General features: G+C 41.8%; 1 protein-coding gene across 2 annotated transcripts; it reads left to right on the top strand.

The window, feature by feature from the left end:
- Window positions 1-3106: 3106 nt before the first annotated feature.
- Mtch2 (mitochondrial carrier 2) lies at window positions 3107-22138 on the top strand. Of its 2 annotated transcripts, none has more exons than XM_055601155.1 (13): window positions 3107-3287; window positions 5507-5591; window positions 5741-5847; window positions 10673-10699; window positions 10883-10945; window positions 12584-12641; window positions 13104-13155; window positions 14124-14183; window positions 17046-17139; window positions 18225-18272; window positions 19112-19179; window positions 20138-20194; window positions 21930-22138. In XM_055601155.1, exons 1-13 carry the CDS (start codon window positions 3201-3203, stop codon window positions 21937-21939), a joined length of 816 nt encoding a protein of 271 aa, XP_055457130.1. In that variant the 5' UTR covers window positions 3107-3200; the 3' UTR covers window positions 21940-22138. The 2 variants fall into 2 exon arrangements, with proteins under 2 accessions (XP_055457130.1, XP_055457126.1); XM_055601151.1 differs by having other exon boundaries at window positions 3108-3287; window positions 20138-20213.
- Window positions 22139-23508: the final 1370 nt, after the last annotated feature.

Here is a 23508-nt window from a genome sequence, read left to right as displayed (position 1 = left end):
ATTCATACCCTTTCTTTTTGGTAGGGAACAGAGTGCTTTAGGAGAGAGAGGCGAAGACAATTTTTAAAAAAAGCTTGATGAGGGAGCTCTGTGAGGTACACCGGTGTTTTCTAATGAACAGGAGCACTCAGAGCAGCTCCAGCAGCTTGGCAGTGAGGTGGGTGGTCATCCATTCCTCAGTAAGTTCTATGGGCTGCCACTGGAACCGCTATGCCGACAGATATGTCCTGAGCACCTCTGCACCTGACACTGTTAGATGGTGAAAATACAGCACTGGCAGAATGCGGTGGCATAAGCCTTTAGTCCTAACACTTGAGAGGCTGAAGCAGGAGGATTTCTGTCTTTTCAAGGGGGCCTGATCTATACCTAGCAAGTTTAGACCACCATGGCTACATAGTGAGGCCATGTCAAGAAAGAAAGAAAGGTGGGGTGGGGGTAGAGGGAAAAGAGGAAGACAGAGGAGCACACACAGCACTAGTAAACAACAAAACAAGACAAAAATCCCTGCCCTCATGTACCGCATAGTCTCGTGTGTTTGTGGATAAGGGAAACAATCTTTTGTTCTGTTTTTTGTTTTTTTTTTTTTTGAACAGGGTTCCTCTGTGTAGCCTTGCCTCTCCTGGACTCACTGTGTAAACCAGGCTGGCCTTGAACTCACAAAGATCCACCTGTCTCTTCCTCCCAGAGTGCTGGAATTGATTACAGGTGTGCACTACCACGCCCGGCTAAGGCGAACAATCTTAAAGTAATACAGCAAATTGAAAGGGAGAGACATAAAGCAGGAGAAAGGGACTGATACGAATTTCTAAAATTTATCTATGGAAGGCAGTGAAGGATGATTTACTTATCAGAGCTCCAGCACCAACAGGTTAAGTGACTTAACCCAGGCCACCTCCAAAGCGGTAAAATCAGAATAAAAAAATCAAACGTTGATCTGTTTCAGTTTAGACTGTCTCCCAGCCTAGAGTGTTTTAGCTGGCAAGTCCCTCACTTTTCCTGGGCTCTGTGATTGCCTCTCTGGAGTTTCCACATTACTTACCATCCCATTTTTTCCCAAATGTTGCCTTGGTGCCTGTGCCACTGTGTTTTTCTGGTTCCTTCTCCTTTCCTCCCCACTTTGACTTTTCTTCTCCTCACAGCTTGAGTATTAGTTATTAAATAACCCATCTTAGGGTCACTATGCTGAACTCTTATCATGGATTGCCATTCATATCATATCTTTATAAATGACCGATTTGAACTGTACTCTTCTCTTATCCATAGTTCTGACTTCTGTTCCCTCCCCTTCTGCTGTCTTCTCAAAACTTCATGGGCAGCTTTTGCCGAGAATCATTAAAGAATGTTCTGGCGTAACCTCAGTTGTTCCACCATTCAGCCTAATGATATTCTCTGAGCCTCCCATTGCTCACAGGCAAATAGGACAGAAATAATAAACTTTTTTCCCCTTCCAATGCACACATCCCCTTACTAATTAATGACCTCTCTGCTTCTAATTGATGTTGAAAAATATCAGTGTGTAGTTAAGAGCAACTTGTAAGATTCTTGTAATTCTAATAGCTACACATTTTACTATTACATTCCAATATCTGTTCCAGGCTTGGCTTGGTCATATTACTTTACTTGAGATAATGTTTTGAAGTGGATATTAGATACTCATTTGCCTGAAAGTTTTGAAGAGGTGGTATGACCTGCGTTAAGGTCACACAGTAACTGGCAGAGGTAGACTGAAGATCAGGTCCATTGGACTTCACAGCCCATCTTACCTGCCTCCCAATCAGCTAGTTCTGTGCTGAATACAGGGCCATACTAGGACTAACTCTGTCTTTCAACCACATTTTCAAAAACTCCATTTATACAGTTTCATTTAACGTTCTTAATAAGCCAGAGAGGGTAAGTTAGTTCTGTTGTCCTTATACTTAGATACAAACATTAAAAAAAAAAAAAAATTAAAGATAAGTGACACTAGATGCAAAATAAAAGCCAGATCTCGGTTCCTCATTCTCTGCATTACCTACTGCCTGCATTAGTAGTAGGTACTCTGCATTACCTACTACCCCCTTGTTCTGTATTGGATACTTATTGTCCAATACAATAAGTATTGGATACTTATTGTCCAATACAGAACAAGGGGGTCGGGGTAGGAAGTTGTTCCTTTTTCTCCATTTTGCCTCTAACAGCCTCTGTGGCCTGATTGGCACTCAAATATCTGTTCATCTGTGGAACAAACATTGAGCACTGGTACATGCAGGCTCTGGAAATAAAATTGTGAACAAAGGCCATCTCTGTCCCCGAACCCAGACTTGAAACTGTCAACTGGTACTGACAATTTCCCAGTGACAGGTGTCACAAGGCAACGGGTAGGAAATACAGATAAAATGAACTTAGAGAAAGCATTAAAACAAACAAACAAACAAACAAACAAACAAAAAAACCCACGTTGTTTTTTTTTTTTTTTTTTTTTATTAGTGTCTCACTATGTCACCCAGGCTTACCGGGAATCCAGTTGGTAAAGCAGCCTAGCTTTGAACTCACATATCCACCTGCCTCTGCCTCGCAAATGCTGGGTTAAGGGCCTGGGCCACCACATCTGAGGGAGCACATTTTGTTGCTGTGGCTTTGTATTTCCAGTACTGAGGGTCGAACCCAGAGTTTACGTGCCTGCTCAGGAGGGCTCTACTTTGAGCTCTGGTAAATGCGAAGAGAAGAACCCGCAGAGTCCATTGTTATGTCAGACAGGGATAGTATCTGTTGGGTATTAGAAAGGACAACTGGAACGGAAAGCACCCACTGAACTTGGCGCCGACAAAGCCTGAGAGTGGATGGAAATGTAACCGGGCTCTTCCCGGCAGTAGTCGTCTGACCTTGCCTTAGCGGTCAGGGTCACCACCCCCATCCCACATTACCAAGCCCTCGCGACTCCTTCCGGACACTTCCGGCCTGCGCAAGCGCAAAAGAAGTCGCCTGTTCCAGCGGCGCGCGGAGCCCTCCCCTAGACGCATGCGCGCCCCGCCCACAAGCCCCGCCCCAGGCGCCCCCTCGCGAGCGCCTGCCGTTTCTTTGGGCGGGACAGTGGGCGGGGCCTGAGCTGGCGGCCGCGCTGCGGGCGGGCCAGTGAAGCCGGCGCCCCTGACACGTGATCTGGAACCGGCTGTGTCGCTTGGTGACTCCGTCTGTCGGTCCGTCCGTCCGCGGGTGCCATCATGGCGGACGCGGCCAGTCAGGTGCTCCTGGGCTCCGGTCTCACCATCCTGTCCCAGCCGCTCATGTACGTGAAAGTGCTCATCCAGGTATGAGTCGTCGCTCTACCCTTCCCCGCCAGCGTCCTGGCCGGTCGCCGCCGCCCTCCGCGCCTCTGGGTCGCCTCTGCGCCCCGGGCCTTCACCCTCCCGACGGGCTGCCCTTCCTTCTCCTCAGGGACAGCATTCACGGCCTCGCGGCCCCCTCGGAAACATGGCGAGGCTCGCCCCGGGCAGGCCCGCTCCGTCTCGGCAGCCAACTGCCACCCTAGCCTTCCCTGCCCTGTGGCTCTTCTCAACTTTGTTTTTCCTTCCCTGAGGTTGATCCTGGCCGGTCGCCACCGAGGGCTTCCCAACCCTTTCCCTGTCACCTCACCTCATCCACTCCTCGCCGACATACCCCAAACTCGAGACGTGAAATACATATGTAAGGATAAATTTAAAATTCTAAGAAAGCCAACGTCTTATTGTTTCTTCTCTTCTCTCTCTCTGTTTTCTATTTTGCTGTTTCTACTTCTATTCCCGGTCAGAGATTTTAACACCAGATACCCGGATATACACAAGGAGCTCATTGAGAAGTGATAATGAAGTCAGATTTCCTCAGGATCCATTGAGCGCTTTCACAGCAGCCCATGTGGTTCATGACAATGAAAATCACGTTGGTCAGAGCTGCAAATCATTTGTGTAAAGAGTTTAGCGAGTTTAACTTAACATCAGACTCTCGGGTGTCTCTGGCCTCCCTTTAGCTTTCCAATCACCTATAAAATAGTTTTTAAGTGAAATTTTATATTCATGGGTAAAGAGGCCTATTTTTTTTTTTTTTTTTTTTTTTTTTTTTTGGTAATAGCATTTTCAATTGCTTTTCTAAGTTTCCCTGTGATGAGCAGGCCGTTTTTGAAGCATTTTCTGAGGGTTGACATACTTACCTCATGCTTTGTGTCCCAGAAGGAAGCAGGCTTTAGAATCTCTGTCCTCACTGTACAGTTCTGAAAAAACAAAGCAAAACAAAGCAAGATTCTGGGATAGATCTCATTTTTTGAATTGTTACTCATACAGATTGTGCCAGGTTGACTGATACAAGTTCGGATTTTAGTATAAACATTGAAATTCGAAGAGTGAGATCTGTGTCTAAAACAAAATTGGCACATTTGGAGTTAGATTGCATGAGATGAGTGACAGCATTTTGCAGTACACATAGAAAGCTACACTACTCCATAGTTCTCAACGGAGAGTGTTTTTAAGTGACATTCAGTGCTCTTACCTCAACGATTTAATATCCCAAATCCTGATTTCACAATATCACTGTGTTGCCAAATATTCCAGGGGTTTGGTGAAAGTCCCAAATACTGTTTTTAAAGTTGCATGATAGCACTTTGAGGTCAGAGGGGGAGGATTAACACAGATGAAGGAATTGCAACAGTAGAGAACCCAAACTGTCCTATATTTTTTTTTCTCTCTAGTGTCCCTTTATTTTTTTGGGGGGGGGGGTATAGTCAGGGTTTCTCTGAGTAGCCTTGGCTGTCCTGGACTTTATAGCAAGCTGGCCTGGAACTCACAACGAACCGCTTGCCTCTGCCTCCCAGAGTGCTGCCACCACACCCGGCCTCTAGTGTCCCTTTGGCACTACAATTTCTGAATATATTGTACAAATAAAATGGCAGTCATTAATTTTTATGGCTGTGTATATTGCTAATGAGTCTGTTCATTTAACATGGACGTGGCTTGTAATTATTTTTCTAAGTGAATTACCCAGCTGTATGCATTTGCCTTTGTTGCCTAGTTAGCCTTATAGGTAGGCAGTTGATGTTCACTCAGTGGATATTTTCTCATTTTGTTCAAATATAAAAAATGTTAAAAAAAAAAATTGTCAGCCTTATCAGTAAACTAGGCTTTCCTGACACAGTGGTTTCCTTGTTCTGTTTGCAATTTGATAATCTATCTTAGTTACATGGTTTTACTCTATAGACTTCAACTCAAAGGGCTCAAAGGGCAACTGGGAGTTTATTGAACCCCAGTCTTAATCTGTCCAACAGAACAAAAGGCTGATAAGGATGATATTTCATCTAGAAAAGATAAACTGCATTTTTATTTGTAAAAATTACAGGGATAAGGAGGTAGCTTCCTGATTGAGCATAAGGATGAACATGGAGTCCATTTTCAGCACCAAGCACAAAAAAAATTTTTGAGCCTGATTTTCGTGTTTCAAGACCTTGCAGCCAAAGTATTCCTGGGGCATTGCTTAATGTTGATGCAATCTTTTGTTTTTAAAGGTGGGATATGAGCCTCTTTCTCCAACAATAGGACGAAATATTTTTGGGCGACAAGTGTTTCAGCTCCCTGGCCTCTTTTGCTATGGTAAGTGTCTTTGATTTATTTGGAATTGGGTGACACTGAAGACTGATAGGCTAGAGCTGCTGAGAGAAAATACATACAAAGCATGCTGCCTTGAAACCTCCTCTAACTGTTCCTGGGCTAGAACCTAAACTTCTGGCTTGTGTTCCTAGCTCAGCACATTGCAAGCATCGATGGGAAGCGTGGCTTGTTCACAGGCTTAACTCCAAGACTGTGTTCAGGAGTCCTTGGAACTGTTGTCCACGGTAAAGTTTTACAGGTAAGAGGAAATCCGATGAACGTTTTCAAGCATTCTGGTTGCCTTTTATCAGTTTATTCCACTGATAAAGAGCAATTTCAAAGATAAACTTAGAACCCTTGTCTCTTGAAAGACATTTTCTCTTTATTGATTAAGTAATTGATTGATTGAAGAAAGGATTTCTCTGTGAAGTATAGGCTAGCCTCAGACTTGCTTATTAGCCTAGGTGGCCCTAAATTTGATTCTGCCTTCTGAGTACAGAGATTACAAATGATTGACCACTTGCCTGTCTTGAAAATATATTTTTTTAAATACCCACTCTTACCCAAGAAACAAAGGAAATTTGTGCAAGTTGAAGTAATTGACTGCCATATGTGATCTTCCTTTAAACACAGATTCTGAATAGAAATTAGTTCCATTCACATATACAGTTCAAGTTCTATTTTTAAAATTTTTTTATTGGCTTATTTATTGTAAAAGAAGAAAGCTGATTAAAACATACTTTTTTTCTGGAATTTTTGTGGTTTTTTTTTTTTTTTTAATTTCTAGTGTTAGCTTAGTGACACATTTTCTATTAAAAGTATTAAAAAGAAGCAAAAGCTGTTGCTAGGCATAGTGGTTCATGTGCTTGTAATCCTAGCATTTAGGAGGTGGAGGAAAAGAGGTCAGGAATTCAAGGCCAGTCTCAGTTGTATCCTGAGTACAGCCTGGGCTTCATGGGACCTTGTCTCAAAAAGAACACCAAAGCACAACTGAGGTGGCTCAGCAGGTGACGCTGCCATGATGACTTGAAGCTGATCCTGCAGAACTTCCATGATACTCATAAAGAACTGGCTCCGTCAGGGTTTCTTCTGATATTCTGTATATGTATGTAGCATACGAACACAAATAATAAAGACACATTTACAAAAGAAAGAAAAAATGAACTTAGCAGCTGAGGTGCAGCTCAGTGGTAGAGTCCTCACCCAGCTTGTGCAAAGCTCTGATTGCAGTCTCTAGCACCTGGAAAGGGGGGACTTTAACAAGGGGAAGGGGACTTTAACGTATGGGGTATGGGGTAGTGCTATTTTCTATGGCTGTATGGATATTTGCCTCACTAGGTGTATATTTTTGGTTCTGTGTGTTCTCTGTATGTCAGGGTTTTTGTTATTGTTGGATTTTGTTTTGTTTATGTGTTGTATATGTGCACATGTTTAAGCAAATGAGTCATGCATGGTGCATGTATGAAGGTCAAAGGGCAACCCCTAGTGTGGGTCCTTACCTTCTTCTACCCTGTTTGAAACAGGGTTTCTTTATTCACTGTTGTGTGCACCAGGCTAGCTGACCCACAGGCTCCTGGGGAATTTTGTTCCGGTCTCCTGTCTTTCTGTGGAAGCACAAAGATTGCAGGTATATGGCATGTTGCCATGCCTAGCTTTACTTGGGTCCTGAGATTCTAACTCAGGTTCTCATGTTTGTGCAACAAGGGTTTAACCTACTGAGACATCTCAACATTATGTATGTGTTTCATTGTGTATTTTTAAACTTTTTTTTTCCAGCGGGTGTAGTGGTACATGCCTTTAATGCCAACACTCAGGGAGGCAGATGGCAGGCAAGGATCACTGTGAGTTTGAGGCCAGCCTGGATTACAAAGCAACTCTAGGACAGCCAAGGCTACATAGAGAAACCCTGTCTCGAAAAACAAAACACTTTTTTCTTCTTGCCTGATTTTTTTTTCTTTTCTTTTTTTTTTTTTTGAGACAGAGTTTTGCTGTATAGACCAGGCTGACCTTGAATTCCCACCTGTCTTTGTCTCCTGAGTGCCAGAATTAAAGGCATGTGCCACCACTCGGACCACATTGCATGAATGTTTAAAGTTAAAACAGAACTAATCAATGCAGGTAGTAAAATTTTTGGAAGCATCAGTCCCAGGGCCCCATGCTACAGTTCAGAAGGGTCTGAGCTCATATCCTTCTCAAGGTTCCTCCCGTCACATGTGTCATGTCATGTGATGGGTCTGTGGTCCTGGTGCCAGCTTGTGGGTTGGTGGCATGGAGGGTAGGCATGATAAGAAAAGTGGTCTCAGGGATATTTATGCAGGCTGGCCAGGGCCTCCTGTAGCTTCTGCCAGGTGCTGGTTCCATTTGACTCAGCTTTGTTTCCAGGCACTCAAAATGGTGAAATGTTGCTGCAGCTGGACAGCCTGGTCTGTGTATAGTGTGCATACCTTCCCACCTAGGCTCAGACACTGATTTATTTGCAGGAGGGTGTTGGCACCCTACTAGAGCACCTAAGGCTGAAGGGGTTGTAGAAGCTTGTTGCTTGTCAGCATTATAAAAGGTACTCTTAGGTTAGGGATACTTCTGAGATTTTATATATTTTAGTTACCTAGTTGAGGTGAGCAGTTTTCAAGCTCTGTTTGACCACTGTTTTAATTTTTCTCAGACATCCAACATCCTAAATCCTTCCTAGATAGGCCTGTCTTCACCAGAACCATAGTCAGCATTTTTATCCCTTTGTGCCCTATAACCTTTCAGGGCTGGGTGTTATATTTTAGAGAGAAGGTAGCCACTGCTGTGACATTCCCAGTCCTAACAACAGGAACCTAGCTTGAAGTTGGTGAGCTATGCTTGAGATCTGGACACACACATGTAGGTAGCAGTTGGCCTGGGAGACATCTATGGACCCAGATATGCAAAAAGCCTGTAGAGCTATGGACAAAAGGGGAGCAGTGAGTTGCAAGATGTCTTCAAAAGAGCAAATGTTCTGAAAGGGAAAAGCCATACCTTGAGCCTTCTGCCCACTCTTGCAGGCGCACGCATCCCAGGAGTCTTGTGCATCCTCATAATCTGCCTAACAACAGACAAAGCATTGTTGCCTGCTGTATTCCCTAAGCCACAGTCAGCTGGGAAGGCCCTAAGATGGTTGTCATCGTGGACTGCCAGAACTCTGTGTTGTATAAACCTGGGTGATGAGACTTCTTTCTGAAAGATAGACTTGGGGGTTAAGACAGAGTTTTTCTCTATTGTCCTGGCTGTCTTGGGGCTCTCTATGTAGACCAAGCTGGTCTCTGATTCACAGAGATCCCCCTGCTTCTGCCTCTGACTGCTAGAATTAAAGGTGTGTGCCATTACATCTAGCAGTGGTTTTTTTTACAAAAAAAAAAAAAAAAAATCTGATAAGAATTAGAAAATAAAACTCAGATGTAGTCTAGAAAGCTTGTAAACCCAGCACTTGACAGGTTGAGATAGGAGTAAGAGTTCAGTATTATTATTGGCTATGAGACCTGTCTCAAAAAAAAAAAAAAAAAAAAAAAGGCAAAGAAAATAATGAAGCTAATTGTCATTTACTAAGTATGTGGCTTTGGGCCATTTTACATTCTCCTAGCGCATTTTCTATTTTCTTTGCTTTTTGTCATTTTCCCCACCTCCAGCCCTCCCAAGCCACCTCTCAACAGGAACTTACTATATAGCCCTAACTAACCTGGGATTCACTATGTGGACCAAACTGACCTCAAACTCACAGAGACAGAGAACTGCCTGCCTCTGCCACCTGAGTGCATTTTCTATTTCTAAAACATATCAGAAGCCATATTTCCTCTTGCAGTATAATTTGGGAGTCACAGTCTCTTCTATAGAAAACTGTCTTGCTTGTTTGAGAAGCAATCATGGGCAAAAGGAAAATGTAGTGATACTCAAACTGAATACCAATTCTGTGTTCTTTTACCTTATAGAAAGAAGAATCTTGCCTTGGTATTTCTGCTTTTTTCCCCAAGAAGAATAGGAACTGGGCTATGGTTTTAACAATTCCCTATTAACTTGTATATTTAGTAAATAATGTCCCTGGAGGGTTTTGTTGTTATTGTTAATTCTGACCCCCCCCCCCCCACACACACACACACAGACATATCTTGTTTTTCTTTGCACTACTGGGGATTGAACCAAAAATTTAAGTGGGAACGGGGGAGTATTGCCTGGCACGTATAAAGCCTTGGGTTCCATGCTTGGCACCTTGTATACTGGTGTAGTAGTGTATGCTTATAATCCCAGCACTTGGCAAAGGATCAGAAGTTTAAGGCCATGCTTGTCTTCTTAAGAGGTCAATGCCAGGCTGGATTACATGAAGCCCTATCTCAGAAACAAAAAGGTTTTAAACTAGGCAGTTTACCAACCTACAATGCCAAGACTTAGATGGCTGAGGCAGAAGAATTACCATGTGCTCAAGGTCAGCTTGGCTAAGTAACTAGATCTTACCTCCAAACTCCCCGCCTCCCCATTCCCCACAAAAGCAGAGTTATCAGGAGCATTTGCTAGTTCTTCCAGGTGTTTGATACATTCAACTTTGCAGCAGATAATGCCACCATAGAATATTTATTTCCAGTTGATTAATGTGGAGTAGAAATTGGGAGGTGTGCAGAAGAAAATCAGTGCATTTCACTTCCTGTCAATACTTTCTCTAAGGCTGGAGAGATGGCTCAATGGATAAGAATACTGTTCTTCCAGAGGTCCTGAGTTCCAATTCCCAGCAACTGCTCACCAGCTGTACTGAAACCTGATTCCCCCTTCTGGCATGCAGGCAGGCATACATGCAGATAGAACACTCATACATAAAATAAATAAATCTTATTTTTAAAAAAAAATACCTTCAGTTGGGTGTGGGGTGCATGCCTGTAATCCCCTCACTCTGGGAGACAGAGGCAGGCATATTTCTTTCTTGCTTGTACAAAATGAGTCCAGGACAGCCATGGCTTCACAGAGAAACCCTGTCTTGAAATAAAGAAAGAAAGAAACAAACAAACAAACAAAACATTTCTCTGACAGGACATATTAATAGCCCTAACTATTCTTTATTTTTATTTCTTCTGTAGCATTACCAGGAGTGTGAGAAACCTGAGGTAGGTTAAAGCTGCTTTTCTGTGAACTCCTGTCTGTCTCTGGCAAATTCCTGCTGTTAGACCATAGGAGAAAAGCCAAGGCTTTTTCTTTTCATCTCAGTGGTGTGTTTTATGGGGTAGTCATGAGTTTAAGAACTTCTATTTAAAACCATCAAGATTTCTGTCTTTGCTTTTGATTTCTAGGAGTTAGGACCTGTAAATGTACAAAAGGAAGGCTCATCTTCCTTTGACCGAGTTATCAAAGAGGTAAGAGATGAATTTACTCCTTGTTACTGAACCAGGATCATGAGTCCTGTGCTTCTAGGTCTGTTTTCAAGTGAAATTAAATCTTCAGTTTAATTTGGGTTTTCCTGTGTAATAACCCAAAAGAAGAACATGGCCTGCTCTTGGGAACAGGTGCTACTCAATAAGGCAGGTTTGCATTTGTTCTTTTCTCTGTGTGGGGGTGTTTTGCCTGCTTGTATGCCTGCCTGATACCCATGGAGACCAGAAGAGTAGTTCTTGGAGCTGGAGTTAAAGGGGATTAGGAACTGCCATATGGGTGCTGGGAACCAAACCTAGGTCCTGTGGAAGAGCAGCCAGTGTTCTTAACCACTCAGCAATCTCTTCAGCCCCTTATTTTATTCTTTTTTTTGTTGTTATTTAATTATTATTTATTTTGACACAGTCTGTCTTGTAGCCCTTACTAGCTCTGAGCTCATGATCCGATCCTCTTGCCTCAGCTTTCCCCTCCCCAGTGTGGAATTGACCTTTGAAAGTCTTCTAGTGGTGTTGAAAACATGTAGCAATTATTTTTTTTTTAATTTTTATCTTTTAGTTATTTTATTGAGACAGGGTCTCACTGTGTAGCCCTGGCTGGCCTGGAGCTCAGGCTGTAGATCAGGCTGGCCTCAAACTACAGAGATCCACTCGAGATCTGCCTCCCGAGTGCTGAGATTAAAGGGTGCACTGTACCCAGCACACAGAAAATGTGCATGTTTTTATTTGTCCAGAGATGCATGGTTGAAATGTTCTTTCACTTGTTTCTCATCCCTGTTGTTGGCTTCAGAACCACCCGTAGGCTGAGATGTAGCTTAGAGCATTTCCAAAGCTTGAACATGGATCATTTTCCAGACTAGATAAAATTCAGATTCCTAGTCAGAAAAGATAACTTAGGATAGAAGCTCTGAGGCTCCACACTTGAAGAGTTGTTGTCCCTAAGATGTTGGCACATATCTGAAGGCGAACATCTCTCTAGTGTAAATACCAGCTTCTTTGAATCCTGTCATTGTGAGAGAAAGAGAATAATTCCAAGTGATGGCTCAGGCCTTTAATCCCAGTTACTTTGGGAGGCTGAAGTAGGAGGAGCAGAACTTTAAGACCTGCTTGTTCTACAAAGTAAGTTCAAGGCCAGCCTAAACAACTTAGTGAGACAGACTGCCAGAAAAAGGTCGAAAGGGGTCCAGGATATAACTTGTTAGTAGAGCACTTACCTAACGTGTGTGTGAGAGAGGCCCTGGTTTCAATTTCCACTACTGCCAAATAAATGACTGAATCCAGTACTGGTAAGTTTATATAAACTGATAACCCTCCCCCCTCTTTCTTTGCTGTGTGTGTGTGTGTGTGTGTGTGTGTGTGTGTGTGTGTGTGTTTGTGTGTTTTCTCTTATTGTCTTGTGTGTGGAATTGGGGAAAATAACAGTCTCTTTTTCAGATAGATTTCAAAATGCATGACAGGTATAATACAGTGGCAAAATATTACCTTAATCCCATTGGAGCTAGCTTCTAAAACAGAAAAGCTTTAGTGCCTAGCCCTTTGCCCTGTACTGGGAGTCTATCCACACTCCTTATAGGAATATGAGTGGCATTTATTTAGATTTCAGAAGTGTGTTTTGATTGTTTCTAGACAACTCGAGAGATGATTGCTCGTTCTGCTGCTACCCTCATTACACATCCCTTCCACGGTATGTTTGTAGTTGATGGCATAAAATATTCTTACTTCTTTATTCTATATCTTGATCTTTCTTGGACATTTAGATAGTTTGGCATGGGCATTGATTGCAGGATTCTGCCTTCATATTTTTTGCTCGCCTGCTTTGCCATCTTTTTAGATAGTGAAGTGTCTTTAGATGGAAAAAAAAACTTCTCGGGTTATTAATATAAATCTCAACACACTTGGTGGGGTCTTGTTTTAATTAAAATGAATTTGTTTTACATTTATTTTGGTAGAGGAGGAGGTCCAGGCATTCCACAGCTTATGTGTGGAGGTCAGAGGACAACTGGGAATCCATCTTCTCCTTTTGCCACATAGGTTCTGAGGAGAAACTCAGGTTTGGGGGCTTGTCAGCAAGCATCTTTACCGGCTAACTTGCCTTATTCACTGTCAGCAGTTTTTAAAATAAAATAGTCTTGTCTCTGTCCTACAGTGATCACTCTCAGGTCTATGATACAGTTTATTGGCAGAGAGTCTAAGTACTGGTAAGTGTTTGGGGTTTGTTTTTCTTTCTTTTTTAATTTGTGTGTGTGTGCGCACACCTACTTGTCTGTATGTGCACCATGTGCATTCAGTGTCCATGAAGGCCAGAAGAGGTATTAAATGCCCTAGAACTGGAGTTAGAGACAGGTGTGAACCCCTATCAGGTGCTGGGACTTGAACCTTTAAAAGTAGCAAGTAGCAAGTGCTCTTAAGCACTGAGCATCTTTCCAGCCTGTTCTGTTTTTAACTACTCAAGGAAATTTGTTAAAGCAAAATACATTATTACTACTGAATATTTTTTATGGTTCTTTAGCATTTACAGAACAAATTCATACTTGTGTCATTTGACCTGTACCAAAAGCAGTAAAATACAAGGAAATAGGCCTAGGCTAAGTTAGGACCCTACCCAAAGACCACAGACTACAATGTAGGACCATTGAAACCAAATGCATTCTGAACTGTATATACCACACCCTTCATAGTCTTAGTTTTATTTTTTAAGATTTTATTTATTTTTATGTAGATAAGTGCTCTATCTGCATTAGATAATATTATAGTTGGTTGGGAGCCATTATGTGGTTTCTGGGAATTGAACCCAGGTCCTCTGGAAGAGCAGCCAGTGCTCTTAACAACTGAGCCACCTCCCCAGCCCCAGTAGATTCATAGGTACATGATAGATTCATAAGAGTGAACCAGTGCTAGAAAAGTGGGAAGAAAAGGAGTTATAAATTTGACTTTGTCAAAAGTGATTGTGATTATTAACCATGTGTTGGGAGGTATACCTGCTGTCTCAGGTCACTTTGGGAAGTGGGGGCAGGAGTTCAGGGTTGGCCTCTATTAATAATTTAGGCTGGCTTGGACTATATGAAACCCTGTTTTGGGGAGTGGGAGTTGGGTGGGGAGGTGGTTATTGAAACTCCCTTCTATAGTTCAGTGATCTCGATGTGCTTTGCCTTTTATCATTGCCTAGTGGACTGTGTGACTCTATATTAACCATCTACCGGGAAGAAGGCATCGTGGGATTTTTTGCGTGAGTAAATGTTGAATTTGTCTTGAAGTGATTTTTGTGTTAGTAGCTTGAAAATAAGGGCAGTGAGTCTTTGTTTAATTTGGTGGGAAAATGTTCTCTCTTCCAGGGTTTACTTTATAAATGTTTACAGACCTACTGACTTAAATTTCTCATTGCAAAGATTGCATACACACACCTTTTTTTTTTTTTTTTTTTTTAAGGGAAGTCTCATAGCCCAGACTGACCTCAAACTGGATGAGGATGACTTTGAACTCCTGATCCTTTTGCATCTCTACATCTAGGTGCATGTACAGAAGTTAGGGGACAAGTTGGGAGAATCAGTTTTCTCTTTCCATGTGTGGTTTCCAAGAATTGACTGGACCAGGCATTGCTTTTTTTGTTTTGTTTTGTTTTGTTCTGTTCTGTTCTGTTCTGTTTTTGAGGTAGTGTCTCAAGCTCACAGAATCTACCATGTCTAATTTCTTTGCTTTTTTTAATAAATAGTTTGATATTCATACCTTTATAAGAAGTTCATTTTACAATATAGTTAGTAAAATAAGAAAACCAATTTTTGAAAAAAGGAGAAGTTATAACGTATTTTTCTCACCTTAGGAAAATAAGTATTTGGAAGGCTTGACTTTGGAAGAGCTTCAACTGCTGTACTTTACTAACAAAAATTTACTGTGATCAATGAAATCCTTTTATGTTGTTAGTGTCTCTATGATTGATTGATTGATGCTAGCAATCAAACACAGGTGCACACCTCTAATCCCAGCGCTCTGGGAGGGAAAGGCAGGCGGATCTCTCTTGAGTTCAAGGCCAGCCTGGTATAGTGAGTCCAAAACAGCCAAGGTTACAGAGAGAAACTCTGTCTCACAAAACCAAGAAAAACAAAACAAAAAAACCCTCTAAAACCTACAGGTCTTTGTACATATTTCACCACTGAATTGTACTACTAGCCCCAGATTTATTTATCTATTTGTTTGTTTGTTTGTTTGTCATTTTTATGTGTATGGGTGTTTTGGTTGCATGTATGTGCAGAGGCCAGAACATGGTGTCAGAACCCCTGGAACTGGAGCCACACATGGTTGTGAGCTACCATGGGGCTGCTTAGGAATGAGCCATCTCTCCAGTCCCTAAGTTTTTTTTTGTTTTGTTTTGTTTTAGTATAAATATTCTAACAAATAGAAAAAGCTTATCATTAGTCTCATTGTTGGCCATTTTTAAAAAACTGTTTCACTGGGGTTCTTATACCTCTATCTCCCTTCCAATACCCCAATACCAGGTAGTAGAAACAGAAGTTTATTGGGGAGAAGGAGCATTGAGATTTTTTTGTTTTTTTTTGAGGCAGGATTTCTCTGGAATTACATGCAGTTGTGAACTACTATGTATGTGCTAGGAACTAAATGAGGGTCTTTAGAAAGAATAGTAAGTGCTCTAAACCGCTAAGCCATCTCCCTAGCCCCTATCTCACTTTGAAGAAAGCATTGGTGAGCCTTGAATGTAGCTGAGTTTGTAGTGTGTTTGCTTAGCATACAAGAAGCTTTGGGTTCAGTCCCCAGCACATAAAAAACTGACCATACTGGACTATGCCTATAATCCTGGCACTCAAGAGGCAGGGTTAAGAGGGGAGGAGGGAGGGAGCTACAAGGGGGATACAAAGTGAATAAACTGTGGTTAATAAAAATAAAAATTAAGAGGCTCAGGAATTGGAGGTTCGCCATGGATGCATAGCAAGTTTGAGGCCAGCTTTGGCTACCTGAGACAAACTTGTGTTTCCTAGTCTGAGTGACTTAGAGGGACAGTATGGAACAGTGGTAACATTACCTTGCAGACTGGAGAGTAGGTTTAGAATGCTAGTTCTATCACTACGCCACTGGCATGCAGCAAGTGGATGCCTGTAAATGTCAGTGCTTTCTCTTTTAACCCTCTGCTAGGCAGCAGAGGATCACATTGAACTCCAGGCCCTGCTGCCTCTATCTACTAAGTGCTGCAGTAACAGGTGTGGGCCACTGTACCCAGTTTGTTGATCACTGGGGGATCAAACTTGGGTCCTCATGCTTTAAGCACTCTTACCAGTTGAGCTACATCTCTAGCCTTGGGAAACATGATTTTGATATCTGTGTTTGGATCATTGTCACTTTTTTTTTTTTTCCTCTTGCTCTGCCAAATTTTGGTTTTAGTTTAGTTTTTGTTGTTGTTGTTTTTCGAGACAAGATTTCTCTGTGTAGCCTTGGCTATCCTGAACACACTTTATTGACCAGGCTGGCCTCAAACTTGCAGAGATCCGCCTGTCTGCCTCTGGAATGCTGGGATTAAAGTCATGTACTATCTCCCCAGCTGCCCTGCCAGATTTTAATATCAAAAGGAAAGAAACATAACCATGTTAAGTCTCTTCTGCAAAGCACTTTGTAAATCTTTGGCCTCCTGCATTATGGTGGTTTTGTTTGTTTTCTTTTTTGTTTTGTTGTGTTTTGTTTTAGTTTTCAAGACAGGATTTCTCTGTGTAGCCTTGGCTATCCTGGACTCACTTTGTAGACCAGGCTGGCCTCGAACTCACAGAGATCCACCTGTCTCTGCCTCCCTGAGTGCTGGGATTACAGGTGTCTGCCACCACACCCAGTGCCTGTTACAGTTGCTAATAGTAAAGCTAGCCCTTTGCTGTAGTTTAGAGGGTTAAAAGTGGGAACAAAAGTCATGACGGGCCGGCCTTCAGTAGAGCTGCTAACTAGACTGAACTGGGAATGAGGCTACACTCTGAGTATGATGCCTTTCCAGCCCCTTGCAATGGCTTTAAATCTCTAACTTTTGAGAGAAGTGTTTGTACTGAGTAGACTGTCTCACTGATTGTAATTTTTTCCTTCTTACTGTGTCTTCATGTAGGGGTCTGATTCCTCGCCTCCTAGGTGACATCATTTCCTTGTGGCTCTGTAACTCACTGGCTTATCTCATCAATACCTATGCACTGGACAGTGGGGTGAGTTATGACCTTGGTAAGGTTTGCTGCTGAGGGCTTTCTTTCTGTTTACTGGCAGCCATTTAGCTGTAAGAAAGATGACAGGTTGTTATATGCCATTATACATAAACATGATACAGTAAAAACTATTTGAAGCTGGTTGCATGACTGTGCTATTCCCTATTAAGAGATACACCTAGAAATTTCCTCAGGTCTGGCTGTGTGTGTCCATGGATCTAGCCCTCATATTGTCAGTTCTTCAAGATCACTTTTTTTTTTTTTTAATCTAATTTTAGAACACAGTACAAAGAGAATAGCTGTCTGGTGAATTTATGGGGTTTCCACATCTCCTGGGGTATTGAAGAGCTCCTAAAAATCTCAGCCTGAGAGGTTTTGAGGGTCTGAGTTACCTCTTATCTAAAGTGTGAACAAGACTTCCAAAGGCTTTTTCTTTATGGCATTACATTTGCTTTTGTTTTTCAAATATTGAGGCAAGTACATTTCTTTCTACACCATCCTGTTATGATAGGAATTTGTCGGTATTGATTGATGATGACAGTCAATTTGGAAATCTTTTGATAGGGTCTCACTATGTCAGTCATCTTGATTGCCAGTTTTTTGTTGAGATGGGGTCTGACTATGCAACCCTGCTGACCTGACCACTATATAGATGAAGCTGGCCTTGAATGTAAAAGAATCAACTTGCATATGTCTCTCAATTGCTGGGTATACGGCATGTATCATCATGCCTGGCCTTGACTGACACTTTTTTATATTCTTCATAGGTTTTTGTTGTTGTTGTTGTTGTTGTTGTTTTTTATTTGTTTTTCAAGGCAGGGTTTCTCTGTTATAGCCTTGGCTATTCTGCACTTGCTGTGTAGACCACGCTAGCCTTGAACCCACAGAGATTAGCCTGCCTCTGCCTCCCAGAGTGCTAGGATTACAGGCGTGCACTACCATGCCTGGCTTTGTCTTTATTCGTAAACTTCATTTTCATACTGTCAGGTTGATAATTTAGAAATAGGGTATTGGTATGCTTTTGAGTTTTAACTTACTTTCTACTTTTTGTATGATTCATTATGATAGAGGCTCCTTTTCTATTTCAGGTCTCTACCATGAATGAAATGAAAAGTTATTCCCAAGCTGTCACAGGAGTGAGTTTCTCAATCCTCTTAATATTCAAGGAATAGTCGTGATTATTATTTTTTTATTTTTTTATTTTAAATCTGGCCTGTTTGATCACCATTTTAAAGCTGTCTCCCTAGAAATCTCTATCAAAGAAATGCATTACTCTTTGTCAGAGGTAATAATACAGTTGCTATGTCACAGCAACATTTACCCCATGGTTTTTGTGTTACTCAGCTTTCATGGGGGAGTGGGCCAACTCACGTTGTGTCCTTCACATCGCACTTGAGAACTGCACCCTTTGTACTCGCACATTTATTTGTGTTGTGAGAACTAGGCATATGCCAAGGCATGCATGTGGAAGTAAAAGGAGTTTGGGGAGTCGGTTCTCTCCTTCTGCTCTGTGGGTTCTGAGGATTGAACTCTGAGCCATCTTACTTATCTTGGAAAACTGCTTCACCCTTCCATGTTGATATGGCTAAGCACTCACCATTGCACAAGCTAAAAGTGGGCTTCTAAAGTAGTTCCTGTTGTCTTTGAGAGGAAGCTCATAGTTTCTTCCAGGGACTTTGAAACAGTTTATTAGCTTAAGACCTTTTCTCCTCAATAAGTAGTTCACTTTTATTTGACTGAGACCACAAATCCTAGGATGAGAAGAATCTTCTGGCCTTTTGTTAAATGTTGGATATAGATGGATATTGTAGCAAAAGAGGCACCTCTGAGCTCCAAACTATGTAAATGCATCTGAGGCTGCTGAGAAAGCAAGACTGCTGTTGGAATATTTGAGCATGGTAGCATTAGGCCTTTGAGGAGAAACTATGATGACTAGGAACGGTTTGATAACTCAGCTGCCTTTGCTGTTTTGCAGTTCTTTGCCAGTATGTTGACATACCCCTTTGTACTTGTATCGAATCTTATGGCTGTCAACAACTGTGGGTAAGTGCTTTGTTTTGTTTTGTTGGCTGATGCATGCATATGTGTGCATGCAGAAGCTATAAGTTAATGTGTTGGGTATCTTCAACAATGGCTCTCCATTTTATTTACAAAGGCAGGGTGCCTCACTGAACCTAGAGCTCACCAGATCATCTGGTCTACTTAGCTTGCCATGAGGATCCTCTGCTTCTGCTTACTAAGTGCAGATTATGGGCAGGGTGGGGCATGCAGTATGCAGTTTTGAGTGTTGAGCAGGTGCAGGGTGTCCAAACCCTGATCCTAGGGCTTGCGTGGCAAGTACTTTCCCATGGAACCTTCTCCCCAGACTTGTCTTTGTGTTTTCTTTGTTTTGCATGCATGGAGAACTGAAACCAAGGCCTCTCATGTGCTAGGCATATATACTGTACCGGTTAGTTGCAGCCCCAGTTCGCCAACTTTGCATTTCATATCTTGGTAAACTGTCACCCATAAAACTGGAGTTATAGATGGTTGTGAGCCACCATGTAGCTACTGGGAATTGTATTCAGGTAGGAGAGTGTGGTCAGCAGTGTTTATGTTTTCATATCTAGATTCTTTATGAAGAAGGTTCATTTATAAAGTCCTTTTTCCTGATTGTCACACAGTTGTTCATTTAACCACTAATAGAAGATCTAATGTATCACAAAATAAAACCAAGTCATGAGTCTGGGAAGAGTCCAGTAGGGATGACAGGGATAGAGATGAGAGGGAAATAAGAGGTGTGAGGGAGAGAATCATGGAATACATACTATACATACATGTATGAAATTGCCAGATAACAAAATTAATAAAGTTTCTGTTTGTCTGTTGACTTGAAACCTAACTATAGGATGGTTGACTTTTTTCCTGTGGTATAATTTGTCTCATTGAAACTATCTCTCAGGGAACTTATGCTGGAATTTTGCCAAAAATTCTCTTGTAAATAACATGTTTTCAATTTCAGGCTTGCTGGTGGATCTCCTCCTTACTCCCCAATATATACTTCTTGGATAGATTGCTGGTCCGTGCTACAAAAAGCGGTATTTTTACCTCTCATTTTGTTTTTGTTCTCTTAAATAACTTGTCTTAAATCCCTGATAGTTCTTTAACTGCTGTTAATCAGTGTAACTTTTGCAGTTCTGTATGTCACTCAAGCACAGTAGTATAGCATGCTACTTAGAAATTGCCATCTGGAGCCAGGCACACACCTGTAATCCCAGTACTCGGGGAGGCAGAAGCAGGCCAATACCTATGAATTCAAAGCCAGCCTGGTCTACAGAGCGAGTCCAGGACAGCCAAGGCTACACAGAAAAACCTGTCTTGGGGGGAAAATAGCATGTGGATAAAGAAGTACAAATCCCTACCTGGCAGTCACAAGCCATTTGAGTACCTGAGTGAAAATTACAAGGAGGGTCCACATAGATAATTCTCAAATTCTTTTCAAACTCACCTTTTTTTTTTTTAGGCCTGGATATTGAATCTAGGACCTCATCCAGGCTGAGCACGTGTTCTCTGCACTGAACTCAGCCCAGCAGACTTAACTTTTCTATAGCTCCTGAGAACCTCTTACAGACTTCTTTTCCCACAGTTAGATATGAAGAGTGAAAGTAAAACATAAATTGATTTATTTCACAGAAGTTTGTCAATGTGATACGGATACAACTAGCTGCTTGCTTCCTGACTTTTTAGTGGATGACTTTGTCAGAACTATAGTTTATGGTTACTGCTGGAAGTTACATCACTCAAGCATAATAGTACAACATGCTATATCATTGACCAGTTGGGTCAATCCAGACAGAGTTTTAGTAAAAACTAAGATAATGAATGGGCTGTCCACAAACTTTAGCATGGGGTCACTTAAAATGGCCATCAGCTTACAGATGGTTTTGAGTAGCATGCACTTTTTGAAGGATCGCAGTGAAAGGCGATAAAGAAGCTCTTTGTTGCATTACTTTACAGAACCCAGGATACAGATGAGAAAGGCTTTGTTCACAGAACTCAGGCTCTCCCAGACTGAAGTCTGAATGAAAAGACTCAGTTGTTGCTATGGTTATTTTTGCTCCTGTTCAAGCCAGCTGAATCCAAGCTAGAATCTTTGAATGAATTCAGTATAAACTTAACAAGAATGTTGTGGGATTATTATTATTATTATTTTGTTTTGGTTTTGTTTTCTGGACAGCTAGGGATCAAACCTAGAGCCTTCCAAAATAGGCAAGAGCTCTGCCACCATGCTACATTCCTAAAACTGTTTCATCTTTTTTTGTGGTGTTGGTCATTGAACCTACGGTCTTGCACATGTGTGGGAAACACTTCATCACTGAGCTACAACCCCAGCTCTTCCACAGACCAGATTTTATTTTGGTCCCCATTTCTAACTAATGCCCTGTTGCAGGAGGAAAGAACATAGAAAATGGATTAATGTGCCAGGCAAGCCTTATCTGGGAAACCATCACTCCTGTTCACGCTTAGAAAAACAGCAAAACTATTAGTCCTCTCTGTTGTATCATATAGCATGCTAAACATTTTCCATGACATTCTCAAAATAACTACCTAGTGAAGATTGATGCTATTCATATGTGCTAAGAGGAGCTTAAGAGAGCTCTATGACACAGTGTCAGTTGGCCTTACTATGGGTACAGTCTTGTCCTCGTCGTTTCAGCCACACCTCCTAGAGACGAGCCCTGTCCCAAGTGCAGTATAGACTGGGTGCTTTCATCTTTAAGCTGGACTTTATTTTTGTTTCTTTTTTCTTCCAGGGAAATATGAGCCGAGGAAACAGCTTATTTTTCCGGAAGGTCCCCTATGGGAAGACTTGGTGTTGTGACCTGAGAATGTTAATTTGAAGATATTGGGGCAGGGACAGTGACATTTCTATAGTCCCAGTGCACAGAATTATGGGAGAGAATGCTGATTTCTATACAGTGTGGCGCGCTTTTTTAATAATCATTTAATCTTGGGAAATGGAGGTGATTGGTGTCTGCCTTTTTTGTTCTTCCTAGCACAACATCATTTACCACTGGTGTGTTCTTCCTTAATTATTTGAAATGCGACATTTTTTTTTTCCTCCAAATTCTTGTTTTAAACAGAAAAGTATTTTCCTAAAGAAACAAACAGGTTGTCACGTAGATTTGAGTCTCAGGTTAGGGCTTTGTCGAATGAAAAATAGGATCCCAGTAAGAAGGAATTAATTGTATGAAAGTTGATAAAATTAAGAAGGGACACCGTGCGGGAGTTCAGGAGTTCCCTTGAGCAGATAGGTGCTAGAAAGTCAGCAGCGGCACTGGCCCACCTCCCACTGTGCCCCTTGCAGCTGACCCATCTTGGCTCTCGGTGCTGCTGAGTTACTGTACAAGATTTCTGCATGCCTTCTGGTACTATAAAAGAACAAGTCGTCACTACCAACAAAGAACAGGGACAGTTACAGAGGCTTAAGATTTGGAAAGGAAATATGATGGCCTTTCACTCCAAAGAAGCTCTTGACTTCTTATAGCATGAGAAGCAAGTACTACAGCAAAACAGTAGCCCCTAAAGTACTTGGTGCCACCAGCCCCTAAGGACTGTCTTCACTGCAGTTCCATTGCTTATAAGCTTCCACTCCTAAGTGTTTGTTTCCTTTTGTTACTGAAGAAGGTGAGTAGTTTGATTTTCATTCTGATAACATCCTTGAAAAGTGTATTGGTAACTCCTCCTCTGAAGTCCACATGGCTCCTACGATATTGGCCAGCTCGCATGTCATCCCCTCCGTTAGGCATGTTAAAAACACTGAAGGAAAAACCACTTTAGGACAAGTTCAACTCAAGCATAAAGCTACTATTTCCTCAGGCCTTTCAACAGCAGGTTGAAATGCTCATAAAATGAGAAAACCTAAGGTATAGCTTGTTTAAGTAATTCACTGGTACTTTGCCAAATGAGTAAGCACTAAATTTAATGCTTTTAGACTTCTATCTCAGTGGCAGAGGCCATGATGTTAGCATGCAGGGTCTTCTCCCACTCAGGGTTATGGATGCGACCTAAAGCTCATGAGTAGCTTAGCTTGAAATGTCTGTGATGTCAAAAGTACTTTGTCTCGAAAAGTAATGTAAATTTTATATTCTATTCAATATTATCCGCATCTTTTTTAATATATAAAAAGTGTTTTGCATTACCTACTCTTTTCTCCCAAAAAACCGTCAAGTAAAGATGATCTAGGAAAATGCACCATGTTTATCCTGTGGCTTCTGTGCACACACATACCTGCATGTTCTGAGAACATGTATGTGAGAACCAGTCCACCACTAGAGGGCAGCAGGACTTTGGTTTTGCCTGTGCATTTTGGCTGCTGAATTCACCATGGTC

The sequence above is a fragment of the Psammomys obesus genome, unplaced genomic scaffold (assembly GCF_907164565.1).
Source record: "Psammomys obesus unplaced genomic scaffold, mPsaObe1.curated_primary_1811, whole genome shotgun sequence".
Taxonomy (NCBI): domain Eukaryota; kingdom Metazoa; phylum Chordata; class Mammalia; order Rodentia; family Muridae; genus Psammomys; species Psammomys obesus.
The sequence above is the reverse complement of the archived record's forward strand: the minus strand, read 5'-3'. Positions and strand labels throughout refer to the sequence as shown.